The sequence below is a fragment of the Scleropages formosus genome, chromosome 3, assembly GCF_900964775.1.
Source record: "Scleropages formosus chromosome 3, fSclFor1.1, whole genome shotgun sequence".
NCBI lineage: Eukaryota > Metazoa > Chordata > Actinopteri > Osteoglossiformes > Osteoglossidae > Scleropages > Scleropages formosus.
This window is the reverse complement of record NC_041808.1, coordinates 2434282-2450826: the sequence shown is the minus strand read 5'-3', so window position 1 is coordinate 2450826 and position 16545 is coordinate 2434282. Positions and strand designations below refer to the sequence as shown.

At 48.0% G+C, this 16545-nt stretch overlaps 1 protein-coding gene across 2 annotated transcripts; it reads right to left on the bottom strand.

Moving 5' to 3' along the window:
* Positions 1-8434: 8434 nt before the first annotated feature.
* Positions 8435-12603, bottom strand: hoga1 (4-hydroxy-2-oxoglutarate aldolase 1). Of its 2 annotated transcripts, XM_018736477.1 has the most exons (8): positions 12550-12603; positions 11805-12046; positions 11240-11368; positions 10542-10669; positions 10226-10360; positions 10011-10107; positions 9081-9214; positions 8435-8683 (listed from the first exon to the last, which is right to left on the bottom strand). In XM_018736477.1, exons 2-8 carry the CDS (start codon positions 12013-12015, stop codon positions 8534-8536), a joined length of 984 nt encoding a protein of 327 aa, XP_018591993.1. In that variant the 5' UTR covers positions 12016-12046; positions 12550-12603; the 3' UTR covers positions 8435-8533. The 2 variants fall into 2 exon arrangements, with proteins under 2 accessions (XP_018591993.1, XP_018591992.1); XM_018736476.1 differs by having other exon boundaries at positions 11805-12579.
* Positions 12604-16545: the final 3942 nt, after the last annotated feature.

The following is a 16545-nucleotide window of genomic DNA, read 5'->3' as shown; positions in this document are numbered from 1 at the left end:
TATTATAGTCGGTCATTTTTCTACAACTTACTTGTAAGGGAGGAGAAAAAAACACTTTCACACCGTTCCTTCAGCTTACCTTTGACACGGTCTGTGGAGGTGAGACTCTGCTGGTGCAGATGGACATAACGGACGTGGACAGATGCCGACATAACGAAGAGGTGCATGAAGAACATTATTTGCAACATACACGGAGTATATGGAGCGCAGAGATCTGACAGCACATGGGTCAATATATGTACTGCTCTAAATTATTTACACTCCATGTGAGCATATAAAGCTTGGGTTCAGCTGAATACTCAGAGGTACTTTGGATGTATGTCTCATCCTCAGTGTGACATCAAACATTAAGAAGTGCAACCTGCAGTTTCTGCGAACTGGAAGGTCTGGTGTGTCAAGCGCTCGAGGAAACACGGACTCCCGACGTTGGCGGCCAAGCGGCTGCAGGACACAAAGGCCGACGGGTGGAGAGATGTTGGGAAGAGTCACGGTCGGAAGATAACGAGCGAGTTCTTTCAAAGGCCCGATGAGGCCGACGCGGAAAGATTTTAAAGATCCAAGATTTGTTGCACACGAGACAAGCATCTGACACAACAATGACAAGAGCGCTGTTTACGTGCCGTATTTTTCCATTTTTGCACTCTGCCGCCTCTTCTGCATTACAGAACTTCAATCATCATTTTCAGTCTGGTGCCAGAGATCACGGTTAAGCTGGAATTAATTACATTTAATTTTTTTTTTTTACAATGCATTTAAATGGGGATGAGGATAATAGGCATGATAATATGGATGATAATATTTCAGTGATTTATGTCACATATAAATTAAATCAATTAAAATGCACACGAGTGCAGAAGAATATGCTTAAATTAAGAAGATGAATTTTAAAAATAAGTCTGTTTAATTGAACAAATAGATGGGCACTGACATGTGTTCTCGAAACAGTCGTGGGTTGGTTGCTTCCAAATGACTAATGTAGATATTTTCATGAAATTTTGTTCTGCAGTTAACGGTGTGATAGTGTGCTCTACTGGTTCTGGAATGGGGGAGATTTCGGAGGATAAACCTCTTAGTGCATCTCCGTCTCGTGATGTGTTTTCACGTGGTCCTTTGAAAAGTGAGTTTCTGGAGGGAACAAAACACACTGATTCCAAATTGTGTGAAAAGGCAGTGTGACATGAGTTTGGATGTGGGAAATATTTATATTTTTTGCTGCTGGTTCTCTGGGTCCAGGCATTTGAATGTGCATAAAAGTGAAAACATTACATGTAAAAGGACTCACACTTGAGCTAATGGAAGCTGCATATAATATAAAGTCATGTAATTAAATATTAATGATCAATATAATTAATCCATACAGTAAGTGTGACAGTCAGCAGTTGGATGTGAGACCATTTTTTTAGAGAAACTTCCAGCAGGAGTTGCAAAAACTGCCATATTATTAAATGAGTCAAGGGGAAACTTCTGGAACAGAGGAAAGCTGGTGCACGTCAAGGTTCTCCCACAGGAATAGACATACTTGACAGGAGAGATGCTAGAAACCACAAAATACCAGCTTAGAAAAATTACTATGGTCTTGAATCAACACGGCTTTCAGCCAGGCTCTACGACACTGCAGGACGTGAGCCTCACACCCTTGCTATTTAGGGCAGTGCTGCAGTTGGGGAACCGGTGGAACCCAAGACTGATGGGAGCAAACATGGAACCTGAAATAATGGGCCCAAAACCTAGAGCTCCAAGTGATAGGAGTGAGAAATGTCCTCAAATTGGTCTGTTTTCGCTTTTTGTTATATATCTTGACAATTTTTGGGGTGGCTGGTGGCGTTGTGGTTGGAGCGGCTGCCTTTTGCTCCGTGGGTTACAGGTTCGATCCCCTCCTCTGGCTGTAATGGCCTTGAGCAAGGTGCTTGTCTTGCAATTGCTCCGGTACCTTTACCGGGCTGTGTGCCTGGGTACCTAGTTGTGTCCCTGCAATGGGCTGGTGTCCTGTCCAGGATGTGCCCCCTACTCCTTGTGCCCAATGTCTCCGGGATGGGCTCCAGCTTGCCAAGACCCTGCCCAGGACAAGCGGTTATTGAAATTGGTTGGTTGGTTGATCATTTATGTTATCATGGCACCTGGAGGGGGCAGTATCTCAAATGACCACAAGGGGTGTCACTCCGGATCAACCCGGCTGCAGTCAGAACACCTGCGTTCCATCAAACCAGTCTTGAGATCCAACCAGAAAACGTGCGGAATGTCGTGGAAACAACACTCTCTTCCTAGCACTTCTCTTTGTTCTTTGACCATGACCTCATCTCCATGACCATGACCTCAGCCCCCGACAAACGTCTTTTTTCTTATCGGACTCACGTCCCAGTCTCCTCACAACCCACTTTGGCTCCCGGTGCACGGTTACCAACTTCCCTGAAATGCCGCACTTGAGTTCCAGTCATCAACAACTTTCGTGTGATCGTAACATGTGTCTGGAGACGGGGCGCCCACGACGTTTGTGACCGTAGCTACTGTGACCATGGTACGGAGAGTCATCTCGCTAGAGTCCTTGGGTTCTGTCATCGCTCTGCATGGTCTCATTGTAACCTAGGAACATAAATCCATTTTAAAACAGTTATCTTACAATTTTACTTTTACAGTTATGTTTATTCGGTTTGCAGATGTTACAGTGACGTATAAGTCAGAGTGAACACAAGTGCATTTCATCAACAGATGGAGAGATACACATACAGACACACAATTCTCACAATACACTCAGTGAGAACGATGTTGCTGTTTAACCAGCATGCATCACATGGGTAGCTGCATATAAAACCGGTAGGGCGTAGACTTTCTTCTTTTGGAAAACAGCAAATTTAGAGCAATTTATGGAGTGCATCAGAGATCAGGAGAGAAGTGACTCTGAAAGAGACGTGTTTTGAGACCCTTTTTGAATGTTGAAAAGGATTCAACAGTTCTGAGTGAGAAAGGGAGATCATTCCACTGCACTGGAGCTAGAGCTGAGAACCCTCAGGTTTTCAGTTTTGGACCTCGTGGACTGTTTGGACCTTTTGGAACCGCCAAGCAGCCTGAGGTACGGGAGTGCATCGCGAGACAGTCATGAACCAGTGCTGGATTCAAATTAGATACCATGAAGACCCGGTGAAGTCAAAGCTCTTCCTGTGGACTTCCTTAGCTTGTCAGTCGCCACATCTGAAGTCAGCATGGGGTTAATTTTCGACTGCAAGCTCTCGATCTTAAACAACGGTCCCCATCTGACCACGGAAGGTTCCGGACTTGTTGGATGGCATTCCGTGAAGGGCCGAAGGGCAGTCCCGGTGACAAATGTGGCTTCACCGTGACCCTGTTAGCTACTCGACAGTCAATCTGTCGTTCCATTATTCGGTCCAGGCTTGTACGACTCGGCACGTCGCAGGTTCGTGGGGATCACCAGACCTGTGGGCCCTTTGCCAGCATCTAAACCTACATTAGACGCATTAGAGCTCTTATTGATTGACACAGAAGCTGCGCAGATACACTAAAGCCTTTGTTAGCAAAGTGGTCGCCGTGACAGCAGCCGACACGATGGGTCCTTGTCGAACCTCATGCAAATTAGACACTGGTGCTTTCTGAAGGAAATAGGCAAGATAATATATTATTATGTTTTCAATTAATTGGCCCGTTTTGGTCATTTTATTCGTTCGTATCGGCACTCTGTGTGTGTGTGTGCGCGCGAGTGTTTACACTGCATGTGAGGCCAGAGTGGGCCTTTCCACATATACGGTGTTGACGCTGTTGCTGGGCGCCTTGCCTTGTTGTACAAATCTGGAAGCCATTGTTCTCATCTTGGCCCGCGGTTCGAGGCCTTTGCAGCGGCTCGCGAAAACAGGCGCTGCACATTCCCCGCATTCCTCGTGCGCTTCCCGCCCCTCCGGCTTGGCGAAACCTCCTCTGGAAACAGCTGAGATTAGGCGGGGGGTAAGCCCCGACAGATGGGGAGCCTAATTTAGCAAACCATTATCTGGCAGGAGGAAGAGCCTAAATCCCGGCGCACGGAGGGCGGCGCGCGGCTGGGGTTCCGGAGGCTTCCGGTGCTTTCTGCGCTTTGCTGCGGCTCCAATTATGACCGAGGACTCAGCGTCACGACCTCCCGTATTCAAATGAAGGGGACCTGTAATATTAACAAGTCCCTCCGTGTGCATCTGCACATAGTGGGACAAGGGTGTGTCCGGGGGCATCGGGGTCCCGCTACTCCTCATCTTGTGACTAAGGATCGGGTGGGTGAGGGGGTGGAGGTGGATGACCAACTCTTCCCATCTTAATTTTCATATTTGTGCCATTTATACAAAAGAGGCCATGGGGTAAAATCCCAAACGCTAACACACTGCGGAATTCAGAAGGGGCAGCAGGGGGCGTAGTGGTTAGAGCCGTCAGTCTCCAATCAAGCGGAGCAGGTTCGAATCCCTAGCCTCACCGTAGTACCCGTGATCAAGGCAATTCAAGGTACTCTCAGCTGACAGTAAAAATGATCCAACTGTACAAATGGATAAGTGGTGATGAGCAGCAACATATACATGTATATATGGTAATACTAGAGTAATACACATCAATTGCAAGTGAGGGTCACGAGTTCATCCAGAACTGCCTGTCCTTGAACTGTGGGTGGAGCATTGGCTGTCCTGCACTCGGAGGACCCGGGTTCGAATCCCACCTCCTGCTGCAGGACCCTCGATTGAGGTAGTTACCCTGAATGGACACGGTAAAAATGACCATGCTGTATAAATAGGTAAAACGCTGCTGGAGAAGCAACAGCTAAATGAGTAAGTGTACGAATGTAAGGCTGGGGGCCAGGGCCACTTTTGAACCCAGGGCCCCGGAGCTGGCAGGTGAGCGCTCTACCTGCCGGGAAGCCGGAGCAATTGTTACCGTGTTAAAAATTAACAAGTGCTGCGTCGCGCCGTGCCCTTTGGTAAGGGGCTCTGCCGCTCGGGGAGCCGTCGGGGTGTTAGTTCAACTCCTCCGCCCACGCAGACTCTTCTGGCTGGGGCCACGGGGGGCACGCACCGCGCCTATCGTGCCGTGCCAACACACTCGGCTGGGGGCGTCTGCTCTGCGCGCTCCAGCGGAACACTCTTAACACATGCCGAGCGGCTCTCGCCACCCTGTCGACAAACGTTCGCCGACACTTAGTGCCTTTCCAACGTTTGGCGTTCCGCACATCTGTCACCCAAAGAGGTGCCTCCCTTCTACCATGTTTCACCGCGCTTTTAGCGCATTCTCGGCACTCAGATCGCAGTAAGGACGTACCCGTGCGGAGCGCGTGCGCGGATGGACGGCGCGGTGGGTCCAGGGGTCAGCTGAGGACGCCTGAATCCGCCGCATGTTCTTTGCGTGAGGATCGCGACCCCCGGCGGGAGTCGGGACCCTCTTCCCTGCCACATTAGACAGGGTACTTTATGAAGGTGGATGGAAACACTGTTTTATTTCATCTCCTGAGCGTTTCTGCATGGGGTGATGCCGACGCTTTGCTGAGGCCTCCCGTGGGGATGCGTATCCCTCCCCCCCACCACACCCCACCCCCAGCTTCCTCATCCCGTCAGCTGTTAAATGGCTTTGCGTGCCGCAGCGCCACCGGATCCAGTCTCACTCCCGGCGCATTTATTCCCGACCCCTTTATTAATTTTTAATCGCGTGCGAATGGTAATTAATTAGCCGGCGCGTGGCGCAAGGATTAGCCGCGAGAGTCGGGAGGAAACGCGCGAAGCCGTTCCGACGCGTTTCAGTAAACACGGCACCCGAACGCGGAGGCGCGGCCCAAAATCCTCCCCAAAGTGTGTTTATTCATAGAGTCCCCTGGAAATCCTACCTGAGTCGGGGTGCTTGTGAAAGGGAGGGTGTGTGAGCTTTGGGAGCTCGTATGATACAAAAATGAGGCCCTTTGTGGAGCCATTACTGCAGGGCCCATCTTCACTCTTATTATTATCCTCACTTATTTTTTTATTTAGCTCATCTCAAGGGCAACATATAATCTGTTTGTATCATAATCTAATTACAACGATTTGCCTGTTTATAGCAGCTGCCTTTGGAGCCGAAGGTTGCAGGTTCGAATCCCACCTCGAGCTGTAGTAGCCTTGAGCAAGGTACTTACCCTAAATTGCTCCAGCAAAATTACCCTGCTGTATAAGTGGGTAAATAATTGTAGGGTAGATTAACACTGTAAATTGCTTTGGCAAAAAGCATCAGATACATGTAAATATATACAGCCAGGTAACTTTTACTATATCAGTTCTGGGTAAGTACCTTCCTCAGGGGTACAAATACGGTAGGGAGGATTATAACCCAGGACTTTTCATGTACATTTATTCATTTTGCTGACACTTCTCTCTGAAGCAACTTACAATATTAAGTTACTTACAGTTATTTACCCATTCATACAGCTGGGTACGTTTTTTTTTTTACCATAAGTACCTTGCTCAAGGGTACTACAGCTGGAAGTGGGATTCGAACCAGCAACCTTTGTGTCCAAAGGCAGCAGTGTCGCTCAGAACTGGAGACATCACAGGGCACAGGGGACGCTGTTCCAACGCAAACTGGACTCTCCGTCGTCCCTTTGCGGCTACTTTTCGCCGCGCGACGAGCAAACAAGACGGCTCTCCGAACGCGGGAACACGCCCCACAAGGCCACGCTGTGGACTCTGCTCTCGTTTTGTCGGAATCCGCCGACAACCCCCTCCACCCCCCGGCCTTCTGTCACAAAAATAGCTTTAAGGTGTGTTAAGGCTGGACTTTAACCTGTTTTTATACTGCGTTGCCATGGCGACCATTTGGAGTTCCCTTAATTTGTATCCTCTCAATCCCAAGTGCAGCAAGTTGCTTGTTGCCTAATCATGTGGTGGTTGCCATGGCGAAATATTAAAATGTTCCCTGCCACTCAGGCAGGAGTGTCAATAAGAACGTGTCCTTTTGTTCTTCGGTCCAACGCGTTCAAGGTTTACGGGGGTTTTGCCTCGAACCTTTCTACGGTCATCGCACTTGGGCTTTTTTTTTTACACGAATTTTCCCGTCAACGAGCTCCGCGTTTTGCACGAGTTTCGTTGAATCGTTGATGCGAAATGCTTCGTGACATTGATTATGCCTGACAATATCGAGAGCTGTTACTCATATAAGCTCGGGACAATAAATCACATTGCAGGACAAAAGCTAGCTAAATAAAATAAAATAAAATAAAATAAAGTAAAATAAAAAATGCACCACAACAAAGGATGCTCACAAACATTGCGTCGTCTCGGTTTTCACCCCCCACCACACAAACGACACATTTAATGTTTCAGCAAGGCAATGTTTCTGTAAACTAACTGCAATCTTAAAGCACCTATTATTCTTAAGCGTACATGTAATATCGGTCTGCTTCTGCACTTTATATTAAAACAGTCGGGGGAAACATTTCAAACATCATTTCTATATATAGGAACAATATTTATAAATGACATGAGAAAAGTAAATTATTGATATTAATAGTCAGATCATATCATCGGTGCATAGTACAGTTTGGCATTTGTCCTTATGGCTTATATATTATTAATTAATTACTATGGGTATCAAATTTAAAAAATTGGAAACTCAGAAACCTTCACTTGCAAGTCACTTTGGAGAAAGGAATCAGCTACATTAATAATAATAATAATAATAATAATAATAATAATGATGTCAACGTTCCATAAACAGAGAGTGCTTGTGTGTCGCTGAGAAAGGGCCCGACAAAAACTGGAGGGAACGTCTGGCAGCAGGACAGAACGAGGTAAAAATGAGGTACCTGAAGCCCGGGGAGGCCCGAGAGATCCTCGCCTTCAGGCGTTTGTGTTTATTCTGGGGATGGAAGCGTGGCGAACGGGGAGACACTCTGAAATGAGATCACACACACACACCCGCCGTGCTGCCATGCATCATTTCCTCGACGGGGCGCAGGCGGAAGGGGGGCGATTTTTGGACGAGGATTTATTAGAAGGAGAGGAGCGGTCAGAGGGCAGAGCGGCTCAGGGTGTCGCCCTCGTGCTCCTCGACCGAGTGCCGCTGGGCCTGGGGGGTGGCGGGGGCAGGTTAGGAAGGTTTCCTGTAGCACTGCCACCCGGGATCGGGAAGGGGGGGAATTTTGCTAATCTGCGACAGTAGCCCAGACCCCCGAGGGCTCTGGCCACCCTCCCCCAAGCCCGCAGCGATGACAAGGGCCCCGCGGTCACATGGTTAGGGTTTAAATCTCCTTTATCGATCCCAGGGGAGGGGACAGCCCTCGCCAGCCGACTGCACGCCGGTTCTGTGAGGCGCAGTGCCCCCCTGTGGCCGACGTGGGGCGTTGCACAGCGCGGGGTCTGCGGAAGGCGGAACTGAGCGGAACACGGTCACGGTGTGAGGTGAGAGGTGATGAGCAACAACAAAGTGGAAATGAGCAAACAACACAAAAGGGTCATTCTGTCGTCTGCAAATATATTTTGTTTGTTTCCATAACAGCATCTGGAGCTGCTAATTGTGAAAATTATGTTAAATGATGTAAAACTCTGAAAGCTCAGAGCCAGCCGTTCGAGGAGAAGTCCTCCCGCAGCTGCTGGGCCTCTGCCTCGGACAGGGGGCGCAGGGGGGCCCGGCACTCGCCGCCATGGTAACCGAACCACTCCATTGCTTGCTTCAGAGCGGCCACCCCGAACTTCCTGGTCACCTAGGGAACGAGAGACGGTGATGCACCCCGACGCCTCGCTGTCGGTGGGAGGCGGGACGTTAACCGAGGCCCTCGGCCGGGGCCCACATTACGTGCAATAATTTGTCATGCATTCTATGGTATCTAAATGACCAGCAGGTGGTGTAGTGGTTAGAGCCACCAACTCTCGCTCAGAGAACCTGGACTTGAATCCCTGTTCCCCTGTTAAAGGTATTTACCTTGAATCGATATGGTAAAATTACCATGCCGTATAAACGAGTGAATCAGTGTAAGCAGCCTCATATCTCAGCTGGGGTTCCACGTGTAGACGGGTCGCTCGTTGAAAGGTAATGAAACCCATCAGGACTGCAGCCCTCGAGGGCCGGACACGCCCATCGGCCATCCGTGCCGAGCTCACCGCGTTGTTGGGTTCGATGAGCCGGTACTGCAGCTCCCTTGCTTCTCTCCAGCGGCCGGACAGACAGAGCTCCTCCAGCTGACACACCTGCCGTCCCAGGACGTTAGCCAGGGCACACACCCCCCCCACTGCGCCTGCAACATGGGACACATGGGAACTCACTGGGGGGGTGGGGGGATCCTTGATGACCAGGCTGGCCGAGCATGAGACAGCTGATGGTGTGTAACCATGTGAATCCCCTCCTCCCCCACACGCAGACGGAGACACACCCTACATTTTTCGCCCTGCTGAACACTGGACATGGGAAGGGTGGACATTTCGCACCCTGTCACATATTCGCACCCGGACAAAGCCCCATATGCAGAGCCAGTTTTATAATGAGGGGAACCCAGGAAATTGCACAGTGGCTCCAAAATTTGGCACTAAAATGGCACAAAAAATAAAATTGCTTAATAAATAAATAAATCTAATAAAAAATATTAGAAGAATTTTAAGAAAATTGAAGATCTGCCACCTTATATGCCATGCAAACATGGTATTACACTTTGAGATGTTGCAGCTTTGTAGGTAACATTTACCATGAAACGATATACTACAGGGGCGCCGGAAAGATTCTCTCATAAATAATATTCAATTACACCGAACACCTGTCAGGATGGTTATAGCTAGACACACACACACTTGAACACACACCACCCCTCAATAAAATACAATAAATTTAAAAAAATTAAGACTGTAAGTCACTTACTATGATTTTTACACCTGTGGCCCTCAGTTCCCGATACTGACCGTGTCGCTTGGTCCAACAAGCTGGACCCTCCCAGCCTAGGGGCGATTCGCCCATGAGGCACCAGCGCTACCTGCTGTGCCACCTTGCCGCTGACATCAATCTCGAGGAGCGGCGGCTCCGTTCGGCCCGGCAGCTCTTACCCACGGCATAAGCAGCCACGAGGAACCCGGCCGACCCGGCGAGAACCTGGAAGTCCTGCGACCGCGTCTTGTGGACAATCAGCGCGATTCTCGTGACCTGGTGGGGTGGGGCAAACAAACATCATCCCTGCTGTGATGGGCCCCTTTCAATAATAATAATAATAATAATAATAGTAGTAGTAATGAGTATGTGAGGTTGCGCAAGAGACTCCTACGTCTCCACCGCTTTCTTTGAGGCCCACGATGTTGGGGTGTTGGGAGAGGGTGACCACGGCGTCCACAGGGATGTCCAAGCCTGTGTTGGCCGGCACATTGTAAAGAACGACGGGTACCGGACTGGAGTCAGCCACCTGGGGGGCGGGGGCAGCGACACCACAAACGGTCATCGTGTACGAACGGTTACGGACCGGCGGTTTGTGAGAACAAATCTTTGGGTGTCGATCAGAGAACTGGCGCACGGGGCCAGCAGGGGGCGTGTCCACTGAGAACCGCGCCGCTAAGAGAAAGTCTGCAGGCTCTGCTGCCCCTCACCTGGGTGTAATGGTGAACGAGCGCTCGACTGTCCATCCTCCCGCGGTAGAAGCAGGGGGTGACCACGAGGACTGCGTCGGCCCCGGCCCGAGCCATCTGTTCAGTCATCTGCACCGTAGCCCTGGTGGCTGCAGGGAAGCAGCACAGATCCTGCTATTAACGGAGAGGCCCAGCTCCACCGGGCTCCCAGGATGCACTGGGGGAATGAGTGACCGGAGACAACGCGGTCAAGGTGTGCTCAACTAACCGCAAAGCCTTCAAGCTTGCCTGCTTAAGGTCGCAATCCTTCAGTTCAGAACCATGTCAAGGAAAAGGCAGAGGAAATATGAGACAATCCGCGGGTTCCGGAAGAGCACATGCGATCAGGAGGTGTTCAGTTCAAACCCCAGGACAGGGAGACAGTAAAACTAACCCTGCTCTATAAAGGGGTAAATCGCTGTAAACAGCTTAGTGTGGAAACATCACACTGTAAGCTGATTTTAAGAGGTATCAGAAATATGAATTAATAATAAGGTATTATTATAAATAATGTTAGGCACAGTACAGAGGTGCACTGTGGGTATTTAGCCTTTGAATGAAACGTGTCTCTACACAACAATGACGGAATGAAGCTCATCTAATGCTGGATCAGGTGGAATATAGAGGTATAAATAAGTGTGTGTGTGTGTCTGTGTGGGGTGGGGGACGCTCACGCTTACACTCGCAGCCGGACCCTGCCATAACCAGCTTGTCCTTGGGCAGAACCTGTCTCACCCGGCGCACCACTTCCACCCGCTCCTCGACCGTCAGATACGGGAATTCACCGTTGGAGCCTTGAACCACGAGCCCTGTGCGGAGAAACACACACACACTCCTCTCAGTAATCTTCTCAGGATGATAATCAATCAGCCACCCCACAGCACCCCCCCTCCAGGGGGGGAAATGATGGACTGAACCATTTCACACCATAAAATTAGCTTCCAACAGAGCTCCTGCCAAAGCACATGGCACGTGCTGAGTTTTCACGTAAAAGTTCAAAAAAATATATTTTTTAAGTAAACAAAAGCATTATACACAGGGGCACGTATAGAAGGTTGAGAGGTGAAGCTGAGAGAGAACACAAGGACAGAACCTGACATGCGGAGCTGCTTGACCAGGACTTCAGAGAAATCCATCATTCATACAATTACAAACACTGTGAATTAGAAAACAAGAATCGATACGATCGATATTTCGGAAGGCGGAAGGTGAAGGAAGCCACGGGGAGCGATTCTCCAGCAGTACCTCTCAGAGGCATTTTCCCATACTTCTGCACGTTCTCAACCAGCTTCTCAAAGTCCACGTCCTCGGTGCAGGTGAATGGTGTGGCGATGGGGGGGTACACCCCCCGAATATCCCCTCGCTGGCCATAGCTGCGAGCCTGGGCCTTGGCGCTCTTCCACAGCAGGGTGGCCCCGGTCCTGAGGGTCGCGCCCAAAGCCGTGGTGCCAATCATTCTCCCAGAGTGCAATACGTGTCTCCCCAGTCTATGGGGCACAGCTGGAGTGAGCCTAGAGCACCTTCCGAACTGTTAATGTGCAACACAACTGACTGTGTAAATATTGTCAGAACGGCTGATCTGGCAAAAAGGGTGGGAAAATGTATAAGAATATACTAAAAAATTTTAAGCCCCAACCAACCGTGGACGAGAATGGAGAATCTGCACAAGCCGCTTGATTAAATATTAATACTGAAGGCAGGGAGCAAAATAATGATCGCTCTCTGTCTAAAGTTGCAGTATTATTTTTTTTAAAGGGTGCAGAGTGGAAATACCACGAATAAATTATTAACTTTGAGCTTTTATCGGCAAGCAGAAAGCGGAGCAAACGGCGGCGGTGGTCTGCCAATCGTTCCAGATTAATTAAATTGGTTAAAAATTGGGGCTTTCACGACCCTACGCATGTCCGTGTACACGCTCACAAAATAAGATGCGAAACTTTAAAAAGTGAAAGTCCGTATATATGTTTTTTATTATTAAACTTCCATAAACCTGGAGCGTTCGCGTGTTCTTTAATGGAGGATTTAGAGGTCGTCTCAAAATTACTTTCTTTTTCTGTGAAATCAAACCATGCTGCAGACGGGTTATTTCCGAAAGATTAAGGGATCATGTCAAAATTACATTTTCAGATGATTATTTTCAATACATAAGCAACGGCTAAATACAGGCATAAAACACACACACACACACACACACACACACACACACACAGACTCATGGCCATTGAGCTGAAACGTGGTTCTCCTCATCAAGCACACTTTTTGGCATTGCACATGGAAACATAATCTTACATATTTATTTATAAGACACATCCCAGCTGCAGGTCTGTCCAGCTGAGTCTGGACTTCCTGACACAGGATGTAAAGAGGAATGTCAACAAAATTTTGACTAATGAGGGAGGCACTACGGCAGGATATAAATAAATGAGATGCATTAATATTGCAGAAACTCCCACTGAACATCCAGGAGGGGGGTAGTGATTTGGATCTGCTCTGAGGCCATTCCAGTGATGGAGCCAAATAATAATAATGTCTGTATTTGGGGGGTGGGTTGATGGAGTAAACAAAAGCTGTTCTGATTATGAGAATTTTTGCTCTTTGCCAACATGACTGATGGAGGAGATAGAAGGAGGAAGAGACACGAAGATGATTCAGGAGATTAAGAGCAGATGTGAACTCTTTTGTTCGGAGACTTGAGACACTTTGGACGACTACCTGTCACAGGGGTCTTCCAGGCTCCACTGCGTATCAACAGGACTGTGGCAGGAAGCGCCCGCAGCTGCCTGTTAACCTGGAAGTCCCCGGCGCGGACCGTAACTCGGCTGAAGGCTGACACTCCTCATCCCGATGGGAACGCTTTTCATCCCAGCAACGAAACCCGTCGCCCTGATGCACAGACATCAACCCTTGGAAATATAGTGTATGAGCTGTCACTGAAAGCCCTGTTCCTTCAGCCATGTGTTTTTACAGTAAATATTTTCAGCTTTATTCTGTGACTGGTGCAGGCAAAGAAACTGAGGGGGAAAAAGACTGACGGAAATTTTTTTTTTTTTTTTTTTATAAACTTTATTTAGTAAAGCTATCAATAATACACAACCAAACAACACATTAAAATCCACAATCCAACAAACCCAATACCATTTTCCTACAGTTGGTCAACAAAAGTTGCTAAGCAACCATTACATAAAACACATTATCAAGACAAAGTCTTTCCCATGACAATCCTTTTCTGACATCAAAAAATACAACTGACCCATGTCTTCCCCACACCAACATACCCAGAAGGACTGTCCCCCAGTAGCAGCTTAGCTGAAGTCATCATCTTAATACATGCTTCCTTCAAAACACATAAAATACTTCTAAATTACAGCATAAAACTTGGTCATACCCCTAAAACCAGACAAATACAAAACAGACATACACATAAATAATCAATATAAAACTCAGTGCACAAAACCACATAGTAAAACAAAGCCATTAAAATCTATGAGTAACACTTATACAAATAACCTATATAAGTTAAAAATATTAGTTAAAAGTGCACAAACCCAAACCACTAAAATCTGTGAATAAATACTGCACAACTAATGCAACGAAAAGTTTATGTTTAAATATAATAATTACAGAATTTCCAGGCATTTCCCAAAAAAGTTTCTTTCTTTGGCTTCTCCATCAATCACATGGTTGACAGTCATAATCGTTTAAAGGGCATCATGTCAGTTGGAGTAATTCCACTGGTGTTCACCCCTCTTTTTGGAGTGAAAATGCCCAGGGCCACGGACACCGAGATCCAGTCCCATGTCTGGGATAGAACAGGATCGGGATGGGATAGACAGGGTACGATGGGTAGGGCGAGATAGGATAGGATGTTACTATATGAGGGTGTATTATATAGTGTAGGATATTACTATATTATTAGAAATAATAATATAATAATATAATAATAAGGGGGGGCGCGGTGGCGCAGTGGGTTGGACCGGGTCCTGCTCTCCGGTGGGTCTGGGGTTCGAGTCCCGCTTGGGGTGCCTTGCAATGGGCTGGCGTTCCGTCCTGGGTGTGTCCCCTCCCCCTCCAGCTTTACGCCCTGTGTTGCCGGGTTCGGCTCCGGCTCTCCGCGACCCCGTATGGGACAAGCGGTTCAGACAGTGTGTGTGTAATAATAATAATAACAATAATGATAATAATACTACTACTAATAATAATAATCTTGTAGTAATTTATACAGTATTGCCCTGCCCTATCCTGTAGTTATTAAACTGGCTCTGTGCACAGAAAAAAGAAAAGCATTATGACACTTCTTTAAAAGTCAAGAGTTGTATGGACCCAACTACTGAAGATTGCGTAACACTGTGTCATACAGTAATACAGGTATAATTGTGTAACACTGTCTGACATTGTGTGTCATATAGTAACACTGATAGAATTGTGTTACACCGTGTCATATAGTAACACTAACATAATTATGTAACAGTGTGTATTATATATAGTAACACTGATATAATCGTGTGACACTCTGTGTCATTTGTTAACTCCGATGTCAGCGTGTTATCAGTGTGTAACATTGTATATCGAATGTTTCTAGTGCTTCACGTGTCTTTCCCGCGCGCCTGTACCCCATTGTCGCCCCCTTGCGGTTATTGTTGAAATGAGGACAATTCATTTTTAATTGTAATTCACACACACACACACACACATTGAATGAAACCGCTTGTCCCGAGCGGGGTGGCGGCGAGCCGGAGCCTAACCCGACAACACAGGGCGCAATTTCCCCCGAAAAATGTTGACACGACTTTACTTAGCAGTAACGAGTCAAAGGAAATTTCTACACAACGTGCACATATTTTAAGAAAACCTTTAAGGGTACATCGGAAATAAGAGTTATTGATACTGTATGTCCAGGTTTTGCTGAGACTTCTGGGGAACAGAAGATGATGCACAGAACCGCTCCATCCGCTCGTTCGCTGGAGGGTGGCGGTGGTCCGCAACCTATCCAGGAAGCACAGGGCCCTAGCCTTAAGGCTTATCAATCAGGGCACACCACTGGAGGGTGGCGATCAACACACGCGCGCGCAGCCACCCAAACACACAACTGGCAATGCGGTGACGCAAAGTCACAATGTACTTTAATAATCGTTAATAATTTTATCTCCAAGGTAACAGACGGGATTGTTGTGTGACTGTGTGAGCGAGAAACGCCAAATTCCCTCTTCGACGTTTGGTATTTCGAAGTTAAGGCTTAAGCTGCGCGGCATAAAACGAGAAACACATTTTGCATGAATGATTTGTGCGGAATTTACACCACAATACACTGCGTACCAGAATATTATAGTTACTCGTCCTGTGCGCGAGGACACCCAGTTTACAGGCTTTCCGAGATACAATACCACAACCAGTGGCACGCGAGAGAGGAACTTTTCCCAGCAGCGAACCCGCGATCGCAGAGATGGAAATCCGCTTGTAAAAACTCAGCTTCTCCGCGCCCCGCCACGTGGAGGGACTTTACCACGGTAAAAGTGATGGAGGAGCTCTGCGGAACGTTCAAGGTGACCGCGCGAATCCGTTTAGGATTTCACTGCAGGAGCTGACAGATTGACAGGAAAATTGCAGTATAATCATTCTTATTATTTTTCCTTTAAGTAACGGATCGCCTGGATGCGGCGGACGCGTGAGCGCGAGACCGCGCACGGCGCGCACTTTGTGTCGAACGCGAATGTCACAACTATGTCGCCGCCTGCTTTGTACTCGTGTCCTTTCGCGAAAAGAGGACGCGGCGTTTAGGGGCGGAATGTGTCACCTTCCACCGCACTCCGTCTCAGTCACACGCAGCGTGGCTCGCGGAACTCGATTACGTCACCGCATGGATGGACGTGTATTTATTTATTTATTTATTTGTTTGTTTGTTTGTTTACTTATTCCCTGGAGAGATCGATCCTCCGGCGCTGCGCTTACCGGGGGGGTCTCAGTCCAGCCAGCTGTCAACCCCCAGCCC

What these genes read in the sequence shown, in the direction of transcription:
- hoga1 (XM_018736477.1), bottom strand. Translation starts at nt 12,015, where the DNA reads ATGATTGGCACCACGGCTTTGGGCGCGACCCTCAGGACCGGGGCCACC. An exon ending in GGCAGGGTCCGGCTGCGAGT is followed by an intron (nt 10,670 to 11,239) that starts GTAAGCGTGAGC and finishes GCTTCCCTGCAG; the next exon opens with CCACCAGGGCTACGGTGCAG. An exon ending in CGTGGCTGCTTATGCCGTGG is followed by an intron (nt 9,215 to 10,010) that starts GTAAGAGCTGCC and finishes CCCATGTTGCAG; the next exon opens with GCGCAGTGGGGGGGGTGTGT.